This window comes from Canis lupus, chromosome 7, assembly GCF_011100685.1.
Source record: "Canis lupus familiaris isolate Mischka breed German Shepherd chromosome 7, alternate assembly UU_Cfam_GSD_1.0, whole genome shotgun sequence".
Taxonomy (NCBI): domain Eukaryota; kingdom Metazoa; phylum Chordata; class Mammalia; order Carnivora; family Canidae; genus Canis; species Canis lupus.
In genome coordinates this window covers 15,662,790-15,685,350 of record NC_049228.1, presented here as the reverse complement: position 1 = coordinate 15,685,350, position 22,561 = coordinate 15,662,790, and the positions used below count along the sequence as shown (strand labels likewise).

Here is a 22,561-nt window from a genome sequence, read left to right as displayed (position 1 = left end):
TCAGACTCCTTCTTGCTGAGGTGTGGCCCCAGAGTTCTCCAAATGGTGTTCCAAGCATTTTCCACCCAATGACCACAGTGGACATAAAAGGTGAATATCACTTGCTGACCATAGACTAGGATATAGAGGAGAGAACTCACCAGCAATTGTCTGCCCATGTGGTAAAACACAAAAAGGAGAAATGTCTACTTGGCTTGATGCTGTTTGCAAGGTCCTACTCACCTGCTTTATAGTTTCTTTCAGAGTCACCTTCTGGGCCTCCTCTTCCTTTTATCTCTCCATCTCTCAATCCACACTTCAAATTTAGCTTCCTCTCTCCCCATCCCAAACCCTCTGCCATTCAAGAATCTTACCAAGTCATAAGGTATTTCTGGCCACAAGCTCCACTGTGAATTTTCAACAGTGTAAAATGGTGTCTGACCAAAGACCTGCAAAAGAAAGCTAGGAAATAGCCAAAGAGGTAGAGTTTCTCTTCACAAATATGTCACAGTCCAACTGTAGCCACAGGGGAAGAAGGTTCCATTGATTTCCTATTTCAAGAGATATTAATTCTTAAATTCATTCCACTAAATCAACTTGCCTTACAGAAAAACACCCAGAATAGACTAAACTGTAAGATTCATCAATCTTTTCAGTCTGCCCTGCCCCAACCTGGGAGTTATTTTGTCTACATACAAAGGCCAAAGTCTATGATATTAAAAGGCATTTACTTTTGCATTGCATTATTTATTTCTTTTTTAAAAGATTTATTTATTTATTTGAGAGAGAGAAAAAATATGAGCAGGAAGGAGCAGAAGGATAGGGAGAGACGGAATCCTCAAGCAGACTCCCTACTGAGTGCAGAGCTGGCCAGGCTGGATCCCAAGATCCTGAGGTCACAACCTGAGCCAAGAATCAGACACTCAACCCCCTGAACCACCCAGGCACCCCACATTATTTATTTCTACATGGATTTAGAAAGAGCAAAGACTTGAAGCCTTTTTAGAAGGACAAACAGCTTTGGATTTGCCTAAACTCTTGAACTGGGAAAAGTAGAGGGGCCCTAAGGATATGAGGATTAGGGGTACAAATTACTTAGTGGGGGTATAAAGAATGTTCAAAATTAATAGATAATTCTATGTAACTGTCTTGGAGAAGGGACTGCAACTTAGGCAACCAGCTTTGAGACTGATGGGCAAGGGCTTCTATGTTTACAGGTATCTAAGCTTATCAGTCTCACCATAGGCACCAACATGTCTCAAAATATCCCTACATCATTTGGGGATAAACTAGAGGGGCTGAAGCCCCAACTCCTCCCTGAACTCTTAGCACAGTATGTCAGCCTGACCATCTCCCCAAGACTATCAGCCCCAAATTTTGTTAGTTTTAGGCCCTCTCCTTCTCTCTCCTTTGTCTTTGGCTATGAGATAGAAGAGGAAAGCAATGTCACTGGTTGTAACTTACAATTATCAGCCTGTGAAGGAGGCTCAGTTCTTAATAACCCCTATCTGCTCTGCACTTGGGGTATGACATAATATGTTTTGCCTGGCATGTCAAGTTGCCTTTATGAGATGTGTGGTAGGACTATGGAATCATGAGGTTATGTGGGAGTAGTACAAGGAAGCAGTTCCACCACATGACATTTCCACCACAGAGGGCATGGGGCTGATGTGGAAAACATGCCAGGTATAGAGCCTCAAAACCTGGTCAGGTTCCAGAACTTCTCAAGACTTGCCATGTATTCTTAGGTGAGAATACTATTTAACTTCTGAGATCCATCTTTAAGAAGGGAGTGGTGTCCATCTCATAGGGTGATTATAGAAATTAAATAGTTAAAATTTGTAAATTGACAGTGGTATTCAACATGAATTAATACTGTCTCTCTAAATAGACTATAGCTACCTAAATGGCCAAGACTTTCTTATATTCTTGTCTGGGATTTTACCTCCCACATCATTCTTACCATTTCTAGAACATTATTGTAGACTGCATAAGTTGTGTTGATGAATTAACCAACTAACATGCCTCAAGATTATTTCTGCAACCTTTCGTTAAGACAGTGGCACCACCTTTCACTCAAGCATCTGACTCCTCCCTTCTTGTTACTACCTCTCCTGATGTTCAAACAGTGACAAGTTCCAATATTTTCCTTTGTAAAAAATCTCTTATTTTTTCCATTCTCTTCATTCTCTTGCCTTTAGACCCCATCACTGAGTAATCTCCTAACTGGTTTCCCTGCCTCCATCATAGTCCCTCTTATAACTGAACCTATGGTCAGACTTCTGCAGAAATAATTTTCACAAATAAAGTCTGATCATGTGACTTCTTACTTGAAAACCTTTGATGACTCTCTAGCACCTTCAGGATAATATCCAAACTCCTAAGCATGGCCTGCCTGTTCACAGAGCTTGTTTATGCAGCTTTGTCTCTTGCTATGTCTGCCTCTCACAACTTTTTCTTCAGCTTGCCTTGAAGTTGCTTAGAGTTTCTCCCCAAGTACCATAGGATTGTTTTCCTTGGTGCCTTTAGTTACTCCATTCTGTTTGTAAGGTTTCTGCTTTGTAGTACTCAATCCACCACCCCCACTCAATCCACTCTCCCTCCAACACCTGCCATCTTTTCCCCATACCTAAAAAGGTAGCATAAAGATAAAGATCCATTTTTCTCCCCATTTTATTCCCCAGCCAATTGTCAAATATGTTGTCTTCTTTAAAGATGGCTTGTGTCACTTATTCACTGAAGCCTTTCCTGACCTACCAGGTAGGAATGGTCTCTTCCTCTGATGCACTTGTACTCTTGCTTCCTTCTAGACACTCTTATCATGTCACCCACAACCCGTTTTGCACTCACCTTAAGTATTACTCTTTCACCTTAGACTGAGGATTCCTTGAGAACAGGGATGGCATCATTAATACCTGCATCCCCAGTAATAATCCCACTGGCTGGCACAAAGTGACTACCCAATAAATGTTTGTGAGGTAGTACAAAATTGTTTTTTCCCAGTTGTATGAATTCCATCTTTTAATAGATGGTGTTCCAAGGAAAAGGACACACTGAGCTACAATTTATAAGGCACCAACCTTAAGATATAACCAAAAACTTAAACCAAAAAAAATGTGATTAGTCTAGGTTTGGATCTAAGAATATTTTGATGTTTGACATTTGTTTTAGTTGCACAGGTTAAGAAAATACATATTTGGTTTCAGGCAATAGCTCAAAAAGTGCTAGATGCCAAACACTTAGTAAGAAAAATAGAGCAAAATAAATAATCCATGGTCCTTGTCCTGCATAAATTCACATTCTCACAGTTTAGTGGGAGAGACACATCCATTTAACACAAGAAGGATGCAAAGCGCCAAGGGGCACAGAGGCAGAGAGAAATAAGTTCTGATAAGGAGAAGCTAGGAATTTCTCAAGAACAGGATTTAAGCAGAGATTTGGAAAATGGTTAAGACTTTGGTAGGTGGAACTATAAAAATTAACAACACAGCCAAGAAGGGGTGCAGAGGTGAGAGAATGCAGACCTGGGTACCAACAAAGGGTATGATGAGAAATAACCGGGCAGACAAAGGCAATCAAGGAAGCTGAGGATTTGGGATTTATAGTAGTGTGAAGCTCCTAGAGATTTTAAAAGATATTCTGATACCTATTTATTTGCTCAAATTTAAATAGTTTTGAGTTAGTAGCAGTTTATTATTTTTTAAAAAATGTACTCATCTCAGTGAGATTCACTCTGATACCTATTTATTTGCTCAAATTTAAATAGTTTTGAGTTAGTAGCAGTTTATTATTTTTTAAAAATGTACTCATCTCAGTGAGATTCACTATTTGGCTGTTGATGATTTGAATTTAATTCTGGGAATACTTACCGGAAGAGAAAGAAATGTATTGAAAAAATCGGCAAAGATTTCATCCTCTAGCAGAATTATAAGATTTGTAGAACTGATTATCTCTATGTGGGGAGAAAAAAAAAAAAAAACCTTATGAACTAGAGTTGCATCAGGATGAGAAAATGAAGCAATAGAATGTATTATTTCACAGAGCCAAATCTCAGCATTTGATGACCTTTAGGGTCATCTATCTTGATTTTTTCCCCTCTCCAGGACTTACTCTGCGATGTCACTCTGCTTAAGCACTCCCAGCTGTGGGGAGCTCACAGCCACACAGGGCTACCCATTCCATTTATGAAGAGATGAAACTGTTATGAAGATTTTCCTACTATAAATTGCCTTCTTTTATCTTCTTTCCATTTGTAGAAGTCCTGCCCTCTGAACCTTGACAGAATTCATCTAAGTCCTCTTAAATGGGTTGCTGCTCTCATATTTATAAAAAAAATCTCAACCTTCTGTTCACCTCAACCCCTCTGGCTCATCAGTCACTAAGCAATTCCTCAGCCATTCCTCAGATGGCCTCATTAATACCTGGGTCCTCTCCCTCTGGCTAGAGTGGCTCCCACAACTCAAGAACTCTGCATGCTTCCCAGGGAAGAGCATAAAACAACTTTGCCCGTATTGTATGTTCTATTAGTGTGGCCCCAAATAGGATTAGTTTTGGGAGCTCTCACATTATACTATTAACTCCATTATCCTTTATTAATTCAGTCACTTTTCAGAAACCAAGGGCAGGAATTTACATTTATTCCAGTTGAAATTCAACTGGGCCCAACAGGAGCTTTTTTGAATACTGATTTGGTCATGCAAAGTATTTATGACTTCTCTCAGCCTTGATCATTGTGCTGCCTAAGTTAATCTGAGGAAATGAATATTGAATGTCACAAAGCCAAGCACAGAGACCATAGGTAGAGTAGGTGCCTCCTCAAAGTTTGCTCTAACTAACTGTCTATGCTTTTTAATGCACAACTAGTGAATAATCCAATTGTTTTATCAATGCCCAGCATTTTTCCATCACACCCAAAGTTTATAATGAAAGACTTGTAAAATAAGCAACATAAATATTGTATTAGTCCTATCTCTTAGTTGGGTTAAATGTCTGGTAAGAATAGTAAGTGCTACTCACAATTGTTAGAGTGTAGTTATGATAATATAAGAAAACTAAACAGACCCCTCCATCATTTTTCCTGATGACTCCTGGTGGTTATTGCCTTTGTATAATAGAAATAGAACCCAGACAATCAAACACTCAATAGACAGAGCTAATGTCAGTTTTGCCCTTTGCTAGACAGATGCCTTTGCTGTTCTTTTTAGAAGCATTCCCTGATCTATTTCATGTATTCCACACGAATTATTCCAAAAATCTGTTTTAAGTCAAGACTTCTTTCCTTGGTTCTAGTTCTAAATATCCAGTGAATTATGTATGGGACATCTCTCCATGGACATCTACCAGCACTTCCATCTCAACATTTTCAAAGCTTATATGATCATTTGCTTCCTAGCTTGATCTTTTTCTGTATTCCCAATCTCAGTCACTAGAACCTCCACTCTTCCAATTATCTAAATCAGAATCCTGAAAATCATCTATGATTACTCCTTTGCTCTATTTCTCTTCTTCTCAAACATTCCCACATGTAACACAGAGGACCATGCTATGTGGTTTCTCCTCCTACATATCTCTAGAATCTATCCTCTCCTCTCCATCCATGCAGTCACTGTCTTATTTCAGGGCCCTATCATCTCTCACCTTGAGTTTATGGCATCAGTTTCTTATAATGGTCTCCCTATCTTTCCTGTCCAAGCACTTTGCACACACTACCACCTTAATCTCTTCTAATACTGTTCTTATTGATACTGTTCAAAAACTACACAATATGCTAAAGAATCTAAGGCTTCACTAGATCTGGCTTTTGGGTTGCCTGCCAGCACCATCCCCTACTATACCATACCATGCTTCCTTCTGTTTGCCAGCCAAGACATTGCTCTTTCCTGAATATGCTATACACTCTAACTTCCAAACTACATATCTTTATTCCCACATTCCCATCACCTGAATGTCCTCTCAACCCATTTTCTTTGCAAAGCACTAGTCCTCTATCAAGAACTGGTTTACAAATAATCTACCACAATGGTAGAATCAATCACTACCCTCCTGCACCATCATTCACACCTCCCATTGTTATAATTAACAAGTCACTGTTTTCTTCCAAAGATCAGGTGGCATAAAGTGGGGGTGCGAGTTGGGGAGGAGAAGAGAAAAAGAAAACAAAGGGCATGAAACATAAAAGCCACATGTGGTTTAAGGCTGGGCAGGTGAGAGATTTGCCTTATGTAGGGTTGCTAGAAGCCTCAGAGACATCCCTTTTAGATACTCACCAGCATTGCTCATGTTGCCATTCTTTCCCTGCCACTGTGATTGATTTTAGGAGGCAGAATTAGCCCCCAGTCAACAGAACTCCACCCCTTGTGACCACACAGTGACACCCCCTCTAAGGGGTTCCAGATTCTATCAGGAAGTGGCCTATTTATCTCTGGTGTAGACCTTGATCTGAAGATAAGTCTTTGTTACCTGATCTCCTAGATCTCCTGGAATGTATCAGACTTCCTATACTTAGGCTTTTAGTCCATAGTATTTTGTGTGCACTGATAGTTTCCTTAAAAATTTTTGTCCAATGATATAGATCTTGAGTTTTAGTTCTGTCTCTTTAACTTGACTTTATGCTTCAGGGAAGCAAGGATATGTTCACTTATTTCTAATGTGTCTTTTGTACCAATATCCTTGTAGAAATTTACAAGTACTCAATGAATTTTAATAACTTGACTTATCTTTCAGATAAGCTGGCAAATTCAGTCAAATATCCAAGTGTGTTTTCCACCCTCTCTCCTCTTTCCCAGATAGTTTTTCCTCTGGTTGGCTGTGAGTTACTTCATAATCCATTGGCTTTGAAAAGGGATAAAATAAACATTAGTTCAACACCTTCCATGAGGAAGAAGCTAGGCTAGGTATTTATACTTTGTTCTCATTCAATTCTTAACCTCACAAAATAGAGAGCATTGCCTCCCTTTCACTGAAACTAATTACACCACAGATTTCTGTGTTGATTCAAGACCCCATTTGATTCAAGAGCCCATGTTATTTCAAATATGCTAATAAATCATACCTACTTTTCACATGAAAAATGCATTTGAATGGACTTAAAAATAAGCCCCTTGGACTTCCTCACAATGATCTATTTTTCTGTATCATTTCTCCTACCACTTCTTGCATATATCCTTACATGTTTAATTAGACTTCCTTTCCTGCAGATGGCACAAAAGAAATAAACCGTATTTCTATGGAGAGAAGCTACTTAGAAAAAGTCATCCCATATATCTAATAATTTACCAGAATATTGAAACAAAGCCATTTAATATTTTCATCAAATCATAGCATAGGTAACAGCTGGAGATTTTCTGTAATAAACTTTGACCCCAAAGTTTTTAATCTTGATCAGTCCCCCATTCCTCTAGACCAGTCACTCCAGAAAAGATGGAAGCAAGCAAGAGGCAATATGGGAAAGAAGCTGTATTTATTTATCTTTCATTTTACTTTTCTCAAGATGGTATAACGTTTTTCAACTGTAAACTGGGCCCACACCTACTTCCACACTATCGTAACCAGTTCAAAGAAAAAAACAGAAAACTTTACCCACATAGAAATAGTCCTAGAAATGAAAAAAAAAAAGGAGAACAAAGAATTTTCTAGAATATTTCCAGTTTACCAAGGTTTAAAATGTTTGTTGCAAGTTGGGGCATAAGTTTACTCACAGAGAACAACTTGTGGTAAGATAAATGTTTAGAATATTTTAATATGGAAATTAGATTTTGTTACTAATTTTTATTGCCTTACATGGATTTGAAGATTAAGATCTTCACTTCAAGTGTAGCTAAGTCATTTTGGGGTCATCCAGGCTTTGGGTCTGATTCACCACATTTGGATCTTTCCTTGCAATGTCCTAGGATACCTGTAAATTAGCCCAAAGAGGGTCCTGATCACTGAGTGGGGTCAGGAGAAAGTCATTTAGTAGGGTTTTGTGCTGTTTTGTTTTGGTCACTCAGTTTCTGACCACTTGCCCCACTTGAGTGAATCCTGCCCTGGCAGCAAGGACATGACACCTGCCCTAAACTCCACCAGAACATTTCATCTTAGAGGCATGACTCAAAATCTGAGGGGCAATGTGAGACTATGTATGATGGTGCCTATGATAATGAATGCTCAATGGTGGGGTGCCAGCAGTAGTGGCACACTGTGAATGGCCACAAATGCTGAAAGAAGATGCTCTACTTGAAAATGAGCTTTGATTTAAATGGGAGGTGGTGCTTACCACAAATGACAAAGTTTATGTGGGTATCACAATAGCAGCTATGGCAGTGTCGGTATCAGAATGATCCAATCGATAGATTCTTTGTGATGGCTACTGATCTAAGGATCCCTTGGAAAAATGTGTGGATAGGCCACTAGGATTTTACTTCATAATATAAGTTCTATTATGATGGCAGGGATTTTTGACTGTTTTATTTAATGATGCATCCCAAACCTCTAGAGCAGTTTCTATCACATGTAAGCACTCAATAAGTATTTGTGAAGTGAATGTATTAATATCAATAGGAACCTATGTATAATTAATATAAAAATGAGCCATCACAGTGAAATATTGAATCTCTTCTTCAATTTTCAGTCCTGAGTGAGACACAGGAGCTTTTAAGTAAAAAGAAAGCATTCTTTGCCCTTTAGGAGGAACTTTGCAGTACTTTTGCAGAAATTACTGTGAATCTCTTTCCTAATCTTTGCTAAAGAGATGTACTGCCATTTCCAGTGTAAAGATGCCCAAGGAATGTGGGTATCTATCAATGTTATGTATGTGATTCTTTTAGGAAGAGACTGAAGAGATTTTTTTGTTGTTGTTCAGGTTGTGATAGCTCTTTACAAAGGACATGATAAACTAAGGAATAAAATGAGATTAGTAAGCCATCCAGAGCTTCATCCTGAACTCTCTTGTATCACACTAAAAAATGAGGTAATTGATAATTGATTGAAGAAATATGGTAGGCTATCAACTCATCTTGGAACACATAAAACATCAAGACATAATGAATCTCTTTACTTTAAAAATCAAAATCACTTTAAAGAAGAGTATCTGGCCTTTACATATACTAAAGAAACTATAACACTTTTCCAAATCTAAATGATAAATTATTGGCAGTTCATTATTAACATTTCTTCTAACTTCCAAAGTTCTTCTGTTTTATGGGACAACAAGATTTTTAGATATGACGAGCTTCCCAAAAATCCTAGAGCTTTTCAAGTTTTTAAGCCTCTTTTGGGTATGATACTGAATGATTCTCTTCTCAGTAACTTTTGGCCAAATTAGGGCTTATAGCCGTGATGGTCCATGAGAAGAGAACCAGAGAAATGGAAGAATTGTTTAATAAGATAACCAAGTGCCTGACAGCCCTTCAGAGAAAGGGAATTCAAGCCTCTTGTAGGCTGATGTTTCAGTGGACAGAATGTCCAGGAGATATTGCTTGTCAAAATAATACCAACTAGTTTTCAAAACCCTTGGAAAGTGAGTTTAGTGATGCAAAAGTCACAAGGTTGGAGAGGATAGAGTAATCTGGAAAGGGACTTAGAAAGGTTACTAAACAAATAGAAAGTTAGATGGCAGTACATTGAAATAATGGCCCCTTTGCAATCTGTTCTCTGAAACTAACATCCTATTTTAACAGTAGAAAAATAAATCACAATAATTAGGGATTGGATGAACTCAGCTGAAAGGCAATGGCATAGAGGAAGTCGTACTCCATGTCCAACTCATCTTCATGCCTGTAGAGCCTGGCACTAGTAGGTGCTGGATAATCCAGTTCAGCTGAGAAATGAATGTGAAGGCAATATGGAAGTTTTAAGTCCTATACAAATATAAAGACCTAAAAGTTGTGATTGAGGAATTGGGACACAGAAAGAAGATGAAGGAGAGACAAAGCAAATAACATAGAGTCATTGTCCCAGTGTTAACTTATAAAAGTTTAGATATGATACTGACAGACAACAGACTTCTCCTAGGCAGAACTGTGACTTCTGATTCAAAACTTTGTGTTTGTTACTGCTCCTCGTCAGCTATCTAAGGAAAAGATACAGCATGTAGAATTTAGACTTTGCTCCTAATTATTGTTATCTTTGCTGATACAAAGACCTCAGAATGATGGTCAATACAATTCATGTAAGTTTTAAAGTCAAAGGAAGTGTAATTGTATCCTACATAAAAGGTTCCAAATGCTTTTGGTACGTAATTAGGTTTTGGTGCAATTATCTACAGAAATACAGAAAAAGAATAAAAATTGGGAAAGTCTTTCACAAAAATACCCTATTTAACAATTCATTTTAAGGAAACATACTGAGTTATAAGAGGACAGTCTTTTGTACTGGTGATTAGTGAAGTCTTGGCCAAAGGTAAAAAAAAAATCTCATGGATATGATCATAAAAAGGAGTCTACCCTATAGTTCTAGGGTTAGTCTTGGTCCTTTATTCTTTGATCTAAAATACATATAAAAATTCAGACAGAGAAGCCTCAAGAAGTTGGCAACAATAATTTTCTTTTGGTTGAGTGGAAAATCTTAAATTTTGAGTTTCATAATATGAAGTGACTGAGGAATTTTGACTAACAACATATGGAAATGGTATCTGTTTAGGAAAATTTGATTTATCAAATGCGTGATTGAAAGATAATGAACAAATGATAGCAATTTTAAATCATATTATTATATTTATAAGTAACTTTATATGTGAAGTTTAAAATTTTAATTAGTATATTAAGTATATACCCTAATATATTGAATATTGAGTACAGTAATTGCAAGTATTTCTGTTGTTTTGGCATAGCATTCCCCTTCAGTTAGTTAGAACTCATTAATAATCTGCTGCCTTCAAACTGAAAAGTAAATTATTAAACTTTTCATCAGATAATTTTGCATGGTTCTTCCTTTGCCATCCACTCTACAGGGCAGGAACTTGGTAGTTTTCTTGTATCATTGGGCCATGAAATCCCTAGAAGTGCACTGCTTAGCTTCTATTTGCTGAGCTTTGGTGTCTGAGCACAGGAACATACAAGACCTTAGAATTCCTACTCTGAATGCCTCTAACAAACTCCTATTTATTTGTCAAAACCCAGATCAGAATTAAACCAACATTTCATCTATGCTACACTTGTACTAGATACTTTATTTACTCATTCACTGATTATTTGTTGCATGCCTATTATGTGATAAGCCAAACAAGAGCATTTTGGTTATATTTACATAGTTGCTGAAAGAACGGCAGCCACTTCAACTCAAAGGGCATTGTGACAGTTTTGTTTTTTGAGATACAAACATATCTATCTATCTATCTATCTATCTATCTATCTATCTATCATCTACATAGCTATCTATATGTGTATATAGCTATATACCTTATGTATCTATGTTTCCATGTATCTATCTACATATTACCTGTATCTATTGATTGAATTCTATGCTTATTCATGTCCACACATCTAACAAGAAACAAACAGATCTTCATTATGTTTACTGGATGCCTGGATGACACTTGCTTGTGTATTTTTCTGCCTTCCTCTTCATCCCTTCATTTCTTTTAAATTGATAATTCAGTAACAAATGGAGAACAATTGCCTTTTCCAGGCTCATGTAAAGATGATGCCCTCTGGTGGACAGTGGTGAAGGTTACACCTTTCTCTCTCTAATTCGGGAGGGTATTTTGTTGTTTTTCTAAATTTATCTTCAGTTGGTTTTACATTCCAAAGTGGTTAGGATTACTTTTCAGAGTACTCATACCTACTGTGATGTGAAGAGTACAGAAAGGCCCTTTGATTGAAATATCAAGTCTGTCTATTCCACCATTAGATCAAGCCTCAGTAATAATCCTTTGTGGCTTTGTAGGAGGCTGCTAATATTTATTATTTTACCTCAGAGGAACATATTGTGAAACATGACAATATTTGGAAGCACTATTTTATGACAAGAGATGAGTTCATCAGTATCAAGAGCTCAAAAGTCCTCAGAAATGGACAGATCTGTCAATAGATGGCTTTGGTATCTCTTCGATTTTTATCTTTTTAGAGAGATAATATATTGAAATACTAATATATTAATTTTAGGCTTTGCTTTTCCACCATTGTAAATAACTTTGCCCCCAATTAGTGACAGATACTGCCTCAAGATGAGGTCAGATTGTAATTGTAAAAAACAAGAGTCAATTTTTAGGTTAAAAAAATTGGAGGACTGAGTGAGGTAGAAAACAGGCCTTTGCCATACCACTAAGAAAGAGCATAGAGGAAATACAGATTCCCCACCTCCCTAGTCTTAGGACACTAGAGGAGGTTCAACTAGGCTTCAGGAAGGAATTGCTGTGAGTCTTGGCAAGGCCTGAGAAATACTCAGAGTTGGGGGAGGTGACAGATGGGATCCAGTGGTGACAACCAGGAACAGGGCAGAAACTACAGGGAAAACTGCAGAGCTCCACCGGTCATCAGGACCAAGGTGAAGCACAGATGCTGAAACAATGCCTGAGAAATATTTTATTTCCACCCCAGGGACCATAGCTCATCTCCAGTGGAGAGCAGCATTGTTATCTGACTGGATATCCCAGTGGTGCAAGGTGCAAGCCTTCCGTGGAGAGCTGTCTGCTGGTCACATGCATGCCATCCCAACATTGCATTGCTGGTCACATGCATGCATTCTGAGACATTGCTGAACACCACTGAAATGACACTGGGAAGCACCTCCCCCTTTGCAGTAACTGAGAATGCTCAGAAGCTCCTCGAACCACAGGGTAGAAAACCTTATCAACCAGACAATAACTCACCACTGCTACATCTTAACTTTGGAACAATAAAATTAACAAGGAAGAGTAAGGCCAGAACCAAAGGAAAAGAGGTACGTCTAGTTCTAGGAACCAGAAGCAAAAGGGAAATTAGAAGGATGATGACCCCCTAAAATCCAGGCCCCAGCCTTACTCTGTCCATGACCGAGGGTAAGGGAAGCTTAACCATGACCATGACCAAGAGTAAGGGAAGCTTAACATAGACATTTCCATATCCTGAGGACAGCAGGGAAAGAAGCATCAAGACATTCTTTTGCAAGTTGCCAACAATTTAACTCTACTACTCAAAAATTCTACCTTCCTTGACAGCCAGGTATGGCATTATGTGACATAGCTAAATCTCTGGCTACCTTAAGATATTTTTTCAACCCTTTTGAGTTTTAGATTATCAACTATAAATCTACATGATAAGATAGTTGTAGGGATTAAACTTTCATGGAATAAATAAGCCACTGAATTTTACTACATATGAGAACCAGAAAGGAGTGGTTCCAGAGGAGTCTACTACTTGGAAATTGATCGAGGTGTGTACAGAGCAATGGACTGATCTACCCAGATGGAAGAGTCTGACAGACTCTGCACTCAAGGAGACTGATAGATAAATTCCAGAAGCACATGGATCCTTTTTTGCTTTCACTATATGCAAAGTGTTGCTCTGTTCTGCTAGACCCTGCAGAGGAAATTGCCTTCAAAGACTGTGATGATGTTATCATGGTATCACATATGTACAAACCCATCAAAATATATACATTAAATATGTGCAATGGTTTTTAAATTAAGTATACTTCAATAAAGCTAAAAATACATGATCTCTTTGTCTGACAAATAATAATCTAAAGAAAGAATTCAACAATAGTTCTCTGAGCTCTTTATAGTTAAAATATCTGTTTAGATTGAGTATAGGCATTGAAGAGATCCAGAAAGAGTGAAGAAGTAATTTTTATGATGGGTAAAATATTATGATGTACTAAATGTAAGTAGTGATCAGTATTCTCTGGGGTAGGTGAGGATATTTATAAAGACCCAAAGGCAGGATACAGCACATTTATTTTCATATTCTCCTAGGAGGGATGTGAAGAGTACAGAGAAGAACAAGACAAGGAGAATGCCTCATCTGGAATTGAGAGGTAGGAGAGGTAGGGGAAATACTTGGGGAGCTGAGAGTGAAGGTCATAACTTCTTCTTGGGTTTCATTTGCCTGTCCCAGCATACTGCGCAGCAGATGAGACTGCTCAGAAGCCAGAAGGGGAGAGGTGGATGTCCATCCCAACAAAGTCTGTTGCCTCAGTCATCTTCCTTTCTAACACCTCCACTTCCTACAACTTCTCATCTAGGTATTCCAGAATGTGCAGGTGACAAAAGCCATTCTGGGATCACCAAGGTTCATACCTCAACAAATGTAATAATACCACAAAAAGGAGAAGCCATAGACCCAGATCATTAAAATGGCAATGAAAGCCACATGCCAGCAGAAGAAGGTGGTGACAAATATAATGTTGTTTTTGTCATCATCCATCCATTTATAGCCAGAAATTGGTTTGTACAGCATAAAGCCTATCTGAATCAGCCAAGAGCCTATCATCATATAAAAAAAGGCCTTCATAACCCAAAGCTGCAGCATATTGGGAGCCCACAGCTCTGCAATCACCACCAGCACCAGCAGGAACATGGCCTGAGTAAGCAGGATGTGAGACTGTAGCTCCACACCTTCTGAGTCCTGCATGTGAGACATCATGAGAGGCAGAAATAAAAATATGCCCAGGGCTTGGGCACCTTGCTCCAGAGCAGCACACCTCTGGGGCAGCAGGTTCTGGCTCACTACATCCGTACACCCGCTCAGGAAGAAAGTCATATACAGAGTGAGATGCTGCCACTGTTTGCGGTACAAAAAGTTTCTCTGATGATATATCTTGCTGATAAGTACAAATTGTCCATGTACGTTATGCAGCTCTTGTGCTGCTAAAATGAAGGCACTTAATATCTTCACCAGCCCAACATAGTATATTTGCTGCAGCCTTGCCCATCTTCCTTTTCTCCAGGGATGACATGGCCGATACTGGACAGGGTGGTTGCATATCAAGGCCCTTGATACTAGTCGTGCATGATAAAGTCCATAGAAGAAGAGAGACAGCCCTGGGTACAGATGACCCTCAAAGCCTCCCATGGAACTGAAGGTAGATTTGATCAAAGGTAGAAGCAAGCAGCTCAGAAACGGTCACCACAGATTCTAGAGTGTGGAGGGAACTTCCTGAAGCCTACTTATATCCTCTCTCTAGCTCATTGGATTCCCATACACAGGGGAAATGGTTTTGGAGGAAACCCAAACTTATGGTGGGGTGGGTGTCATGGTTTCCGTTCTGGTCTTCTGCTCTAGTTCATTGATAGCTAACCAACCATTGCCAAAGAGCAAATAAGCATATTCTCCATCACAATGCCTGGGCATCTGCAGTTCTCAGAGATTATGCTATCGACTCCTCTTGCCTCTCCTACTTGTCCTTCATGCCATTGCTACCTTCCTTCCTTCCCTCTCAAATTCATAGAACATAAGGAAAAACTGAGAGAAAGCATAGAGAATACACAACGTAAGGCAGAACCCTTAAGATTCCTCACATATAATCTCATACAAATACTAGGTACAAATGTATTCTCATGGGTATAAAGTAAACAGTCTTAAGTAATCACACACAATACCCAATTTCTCTGATGTTGAGGTTTGCCAGAAAAATATTCACTCCTAAGAATCTGTCTTCTGCTGATCTCCAGATCAGAAATGAGGTGCCACTTCCTGAGATTCTTTCCTTTGGGCTGAAGTAATGTTTTTCCAAGTTAAAATGCAAGTGAGTAGGTTCTACTCAAAGGTACTGATGTGGAATTTCTTGAGGGTGGTGGTCTTAAAATAAGCAATAGTGAAAGGGAATATAAGGGAATATAAGGGAAGGGAGAAGAAATGTGTGGGAAATATCAGAAAAGGAGACAGAACATAAAGACTCCTAACTCTGGGAAACGAACTAGGGGTGGTGGAAGGGGAGGAGGGCGGGGGGAGGGGGTGAATGGGTGACGGGCACTGAGGGGGGCACTTGACGGGATGAGCACTGGGTGTTATTCTGTATGTTGGCAAATTGAACACCAATAAAAAATAAATTTATTATTAAAAAATAAGCATTCCAAGACACATTCCCAGGTAGTTCTTAGGCAGACTAAATTTTGAGAATCACTGAGTAAACTGTAGGTACTGGTTAGAAAGTGATCCTAAAAAAAGAAAAAAAAAAAAGTGATCCTATTAAGCTAAGCTTAGTGTGAATTGGCCATCGAATATTTTCTCTCATGAAATAAGCATTTAGTTAGAATATAATGGTCATATTATTCTTCACGACAGTCAGTCAAGCACAGGAATGTCTCAAGTTAAATTTGTCTCATATTGGTCTTACAGATTTCCATTTTGGTTTATTTTTTGGTAAATTTTGTTTTGTTCTTACTACCAACAGATCTTCCATTTTATTTTATAATTTTTACTCAAAAAACATAATTTTATGTTGATCTTCATATTAATCATCTTGTTGCATGTACCTACTGCTCTAATTTTCAAATTATTTTGTATAATCATATTAACTTCAATGATGAAAAAATGATCTCCTTTTAGATATAATTTTATCTTCTCTAATTGTCTTTCCAATTGCATTACTGCGACAGAATTCTATTGTTTTAACTATGAAAGCGCCCCTCTCCTGGGAAGTGTCTCCTCAAACCATGTGGGTTAATGGGAGCTGTCATTTTCTGACAAATCCTGCTTTCCTAGTCACAGATCAGTCAAGGGATTGAGAGCCTAACCCAGTGAGGGTAATCTAAACCCTTCACCAACAATTTAACTAAAGAAAACAGCTCTCTGCCCTTTCATAGATTATAACAATTCTGTTTATAGTAGAACTAATTAGCATGTTTGGATTCTATTTCCTTCTCCATGGATCCAATAATGTATTCATTATCTGTTGCTGTGTAACAGTTTAACACAATTTAACTCAGTGGCTTAAAACAACATGCATTTATCTCACTTTCTGTGGGTCAGGTTGCAGAAAGAGTTTTGTTGGTCCTCTGCTCAGAGTCTCAAAAGGCACACTCATGGTGTCAGCCAGGCTGTACTTCGTGCTGAAGCTGAGTCCTCATCCAATATCACATGGTTATAGCAGAATTCAATTCTTTGTAGCTGTGTGTAGGATTTGCTTTCTAGCTATTACTTCTCATCCACCAGATTGACAAAAAATAGCTTGACAACAGTCTGACAAAGTGAAACGAGTAGAATAATTAATATATTGCCAGCAGGAATATAAATTGATATAATCACTTTGGAAAAGAATTTGATGTTATGTGGTATTATATAGAAAATTGAAGATACACATCCTTACTTGTATATATTACACAATAATTCTCATATATCCATACAAGGATTATATGGAGCAATGTCCATACCAGCACTGTCCATAGCTGGTAGAGAGGAGGAATAATCAAAATGTCCTTCAAACTATACAGATAAATGTATAAGGTATTCATATGAGAGAGAAGTAAAAGTGAAAAATACAGCTACATCCAACAACGATGATAGTTAATTTTATGTGTTGCTTTAACCGGGCCACATGGTGCCCAGATTAAACATTATTTCTGGGTGTGTCTGTAGATTAACATTTGAATCAATGGATTTGGTAAACTAGATTATCCATCCCAATGTGGGTGGGCCTCATCTAATCTGTTGAGGCCTGAGCAGAAAAAAAAAGGAAAAAAAAAGGCAAAGGAAGATGGAATCCATCCTCTTTTTTTCCAGCCTGTCTACTGGGCCGGGACATAAGTCTTCTTTTGCCCTTATACTGGGGCTTATACTATCAGCTCCTTTGATTCTCAGCTCTGTAGGCTCTGACTGAAATTATACTCTAATGTTTCCAGCCTGGAAACAGCAGATGGTCGGATTTCTGTGCCTTCATCATCTTATGAGCCATTTCCTCATGATCAATTTCCTTTATATATATCTTTATTGGTTCTGCTTCTCTGGGGAACTCTCCTGAAACAAACATGGAACCTCAAAACTATAATCTTAGATGAAAAAAGAATGTCACAGAATAATATATACTGTATGATTCCATATACATATATAAAGTTCAAAAACACACAAAACTAAACAATGTGAACACATACAAAGAACCATAAGCAAAATTCAGGAAAGTGGTTATCTCCCAGAGGGGAAGAATAGGATAGATTTGAGAGGGACACAGGTATGGAAAATAATAATGCTTTTATGTTCTTATAGTTGGTGGAGTTGATTACATCCCAACTCTATAGAGTTCACGTGTATTCTATAAATGCTATTTTGTATCCACTCAATATTAATTTTTTTTTTACAGAAATAAGAATTCTAAGTGGAAACGCTGTGAGGCAAGTACAACTTGATGTCTATTCAGTCTACTTTAGGGAGAGAAGGTAGGAAGATAGCTAGTTGCAATGGGCCTCTCCCAAATGCCAAAATGAGTTTTTCTCTAGGACATCAAAACTTATATGATCATTCTACTACTGGCAGTTTTTCACTCAGTCATAGAATGTGTTGGAGACAGAACTATTTTGTTACATAGAGGTACTACTGATCCTTTTAATAGCATATTCTTTAACTAGTCCTCTAGTGATGGATGTGATGGTCTAGCTGGCTTACTTTTGAACAAACAATGCTCAGTAAATATTCTTCTTTTTTTTTTTAATTCATGATAGTCACACACACACACACAGAGAGGCAGAGACACAGGCAGAGGGAGAAACAGGCTCCATGTAGGGACCCCAACGTGGGATTCGATCCCGGGTCTCCAGGATCATGCCCTGGGCCAAAGGCAGGCGCCAAACCGCTGCGCCACCCAGGGATCCCAGTAAATATTCTTCTTTAGAGGAGATAACCATACTGGCATTTCTGAGTCACAGACGATTACTTTCTTAAAATTTAATAACTAGTGATAAATCTTCCTTTAAAATAGTGGTACAAATTTTCACTCACCCCTACAATATATTAATCAATAAGTTATCTGGATTCTTTTTTTTTTTTTTAAGTTATCTGGATTCTTTATCCCCACCTATACTACCCTTTCCCAAGCATCACCAACTCTGCATTGTTGCCACATCTCTTAACTGGGTTCCAATCCTTATCTATTCCTATCCACATTGCAGCCAGAGTGCACTTTGGGAATAGAGAGCTTATAATGCCACTAGCTAATTTAAATTCTCTAGTAGCATCTCATTGCCTTATGGATAAAATCCATGCCCTTAGACTAACCTTGAAGGTGCCTCTCGCTTTGGCCTGGCCTCATTTCTAGCCCCTTCCCACATGGGAAGCTTCCAGTTCAGCCTGGAATGGATTTCTTGTTCCATATTCTTTCTTTATTTGGGAAGTTCCTCCTTTCTCCTTCAAAGCTCAACTCAAGTTGAGTTACACTTACACACATATACTTAAACACATATATATAGTTACACTTATACACATATACTTAAACACATATATAGTTACACTTACACACATATACTTAAACACATCTCTACAGTCACATGGTTTTGCCACTCCTTATTTACTAGAAAGTATTTGAAATCGGAGACCATGTTCTCTTGTCTCTTTAGAATCTAGCCCCATGCCTGGAGGTTCTCAGTGAGTGTTTGATGAATGAATAAATGAGTGAACTATCACATGAACACAGGATCTCTACCACAAAATGCTTTATAATCTAGTTATAAAGACGGAACAGATACCAGATACAAACAAGTGATGCAAGGCCACTAATGGTAAGAGCTAGATGCCAAATAAGTGAAACAAATGACCAGACCTATTCAATTAAAGGAGAGAGCTCACTGCAGCTGTAGAAGTCAGGACAAATATGATCATTCCCAGTGAACGGCTAGAAAGACTAACATATGTAAGTTCAAATTTTATCTTCAGCTCCTTTGTCCTTGGATGAAGAAGGTGTGGAGGACTTGGCATAACTGTAACACAAATATTCAGCCCTCCTGGGGGCAATATTGCCCCTATGGAGAGCACAAAGTGCAAACCAAGGGCACAGCATAATCCCAGCAAAGCGCTCATATTAAAAGAATGTTTGTCTTTCAGTGATAGACATTGAGGTACCGGTAGACAAGATGGCCTCAAAAATGTTATGAGATTCTACATGTATGGCTGTCAAAACCCACAGATTTCATGGTGAAGATCCTGGTATGGGAATTAGAAAACACATGTTCTATTAGAGGGACATAAATGAAAATTGCTTTCCTCCTACTCCTTTCCAGTTCCTATCGCAACAGGGGGACAACTGTATGAAAGAGGGAAGTGTCATCTAAAAGGATGAAAGGAATGAGCATATCCTAATGGTTTGGGGGTTTGTGGCCAAAAATAGGTAGAATGTAAATTAAGAGATTCTGCTTGCCCAAATGTGGCAAAAGCAAGAAGTTCCCCCACATTGAGCCAGATATACCACTAATGGGGCAGACACTTGGTATGGGAAAGGAGCAAGAGCCAAACTAATTAACTGATGTTTCATAATCTACAAACAAGGCATCTATCTGAGGCAACCCTCCTGGTACTACAGCGGATACTTGGCTATTCATTGACTCAACCCTAGGGACAGGGTCTGGTGGACACAGGTCCCAATAGTAAGGTAGGAACCTTAATGTTCATCATAATCATCTCAGAAGAGATTTTTAAAATACAGAGTACTAAATTTTCACCTTGATCCTACTGAATAAAGTCTCTGGATGGGTCCTGGAATCTTCATTTTGAATTATAACCACACATTCCCTTACCATTGGCGATTCCAATGCAGGCTATCTCTCCTGAGGCTTGGAAACCATTGCACTAGATTAGAAAACAGCACCCTAGTCATTAAGCGGTGCTTGGGAACCCTCTTCCTGCCCTCACCAAACCATAGATTCATCCAGGAGTATGGAGTGACATCTTTATAAAAACAGAATCTACAGGGGCACCTGGATGGCTGAGTGGTTGAGCATCTGCTTTCAACTCAGGTTGTGATCCCAGGGTTCAGGAATCAAGTCCCACATCAGGCTTTCTCCGTGGGGAGCCTGCTTCTCCCTCTGCCTATGTCTCTGCCTCTCTCTGTGTCTCTCTCATGAATAAATAAATAAATAAATAAATAAATAAATAAATAAATTCTTTTAAAACAAAACAAAAGAGAATCTACAATGTTTATCGAGATAGTCTGGCATGCAAGAGGAGAGAGATGGCAGAGGTGGGAAGAGGCTAAATGAGGGATGGATAGGGGAGGGAAAGGGAAAGGAAGGTGGAGAGAGAAAGAGAAAACTGAGAGAGAACATAAAGAACTCAACAGAAAAGACAGAAAAGGCGAACACAACTCAGACCCTGAGAAGAGAAAGATAAGGAAAAGGGGAATCAAGGGAGCCAGAAGTTGTGCTTTCTCTCCCAAGGTTGGGGGAGAAGTAAAAACCCTCCTCATCCAGGCTCCAGGAGACCTTATCAAGTAGTGCTTGAGAAAATGAGGAGTCTGATCTATGCTCAAGACCTGGTTTGGCCATTTGTTAGGTGGATGCTTTAAGACAAGGTATTCATTTTCTCTAAGACTCATTCCTCTCATAGGTACATGTGGAATTGTGGGGCATCCATGAAATATTGTATTTTAAAACAGGCTATAAATATAGAATACATTAAGTTGGTAATCTTAGGGCTGGATGAGATCATAGATCCTATTTCTTCCAAATCTCTGAAGATTCACAGAGGAAGGAAGGAACTGAAGCACAGAAAGTGACTCACAGGATGTCGCATGGTTAGCAGGTTAGTTGGTAACAAAGTATGCTGAGGTACTTAGTCACAAACTGACTGTTACCAAGAAGTACCAGAAAAGTCCAGCTCAACATGAGACAAAGTATAAGTGGGCAAGGCTGTGAGCCCCCTTTTCACCTAGCTGATCTAGGATCTAGGGGACTAAGACCTTAGAAAGACACAGATACTTGGCAACACGAATGTATATGTCTTTACCCAGCACCACCCAAGGAGAAAGACTGTTTTGGAAGGAAATAAGTATTCTGTTACAGAAGTACAGTCTTTTTGGAAAAGGGACAGTTTGTCAAGTTTTTATTTTTTAAAGGTTTATTTATTTATTTATTTATTTATTTATTTATTTATTCATGAGAGACATGGAGATAGAGGCAGAGACATAGGCAGAGGGAGAAGCAGGAGGGGAGCCCAATATGAGACTTGATCCTAGGACCCTAGGATCATGACCTGAGCCAAAGGCAGATGCTAAATCACTGAGCCACCTAGGTGCCCCTCTACACTATGTTTTAAAAGATACCTTCATGATTAATTTCTTTTGTTTGCCCCTCAAGTTTGTCTTTTACCTGCAAGTTCCTTTAGTTACCTATATTCTGAGTCAAGGTTATGAGCTAAATTATCCTTAGGGTGAAGGGGTGGGGGGTGGGCAGGAAGCATGGATGGGTGGTAGGAAACAAGAGAGAACCTCATTGGCAGGCACTGGTATTTCTGTCACTAGAAAGACATATCTTCTAATGTTAAATAATAAATTGGCCTTCTGGTTTACATATTAATGTTAATCAGTTTTTTAGAACCTAAACAGACTGATAAAATTGAGTTTCTGGATCTGTAATTTCAACTTATCCTGCCTTTCCTATGAGCCCCAAGTCCTGCCCCACCCGACTTTCTGCTACTCCAGCTACAGTTGTTTGTAATGTTGCCCAGACCACATATTGCATTTAAAGGAGATACCTTAGAAATACCAG

At 38.7% G+C, this 22,561-nt stretch overlaps 2 protein-coding genes and 1 long non-coding RNA gene across 24 annotated transcripts in view; 1 reads left to right on the top strand and 2 right to left on the bottom strand.

Annotated features, from left to right (window-relative positions):
* Window positions 1-22,561, bottom strand: part of RGSL1 (regulator of G protein signaling like 1) — a 245,677-nt gene that overhangs the window by 177,440 nt on the left and 45,676 nt on the right. For 15 of the 22 annotated variants that reach the window (XM_038542213.1, XM_038542217.1, XM_038542216.1 and 12 more), the window contains one exon: window positions 354-428. The exons of 2 other annotated variants lie outside the window; for them this stretch is intronic. In XM_038542213.1, coding sequence (XP_038398141.1) covers window positions 354-428 — 75 coding nt within the window. 5 more of the 22 variants (XM_038542223.1, XM_038542233.1, XM_038542226.1 and 2 more) reach the window with 5 other exon arrangements.
* Window positions 10,790-18,574, top strand: LOC119876428. Its single transcript, XR_005361989.1, has 4 exons — window positions 10,790-11,994; window positions 12,495-12,837; window positions 13,850-13,911; window positions 18,172-18,574. It is a non-coding gene; the product is annotated as an uncharacterized LOC119876428 (long non-coding RNA).
* CE9 (protein) lies at window positions 13,815-14,978 on the bottom strand. Its single transcript, NM_001003167.1, is given in 1 exon segment — window positions 13,815-14,978. A coding segment is annotated over 1 exon segment (774 nt). The 5' UTR covers window positions 14,949-14,978; the 3' UTR covers window positions 13,815-14,174.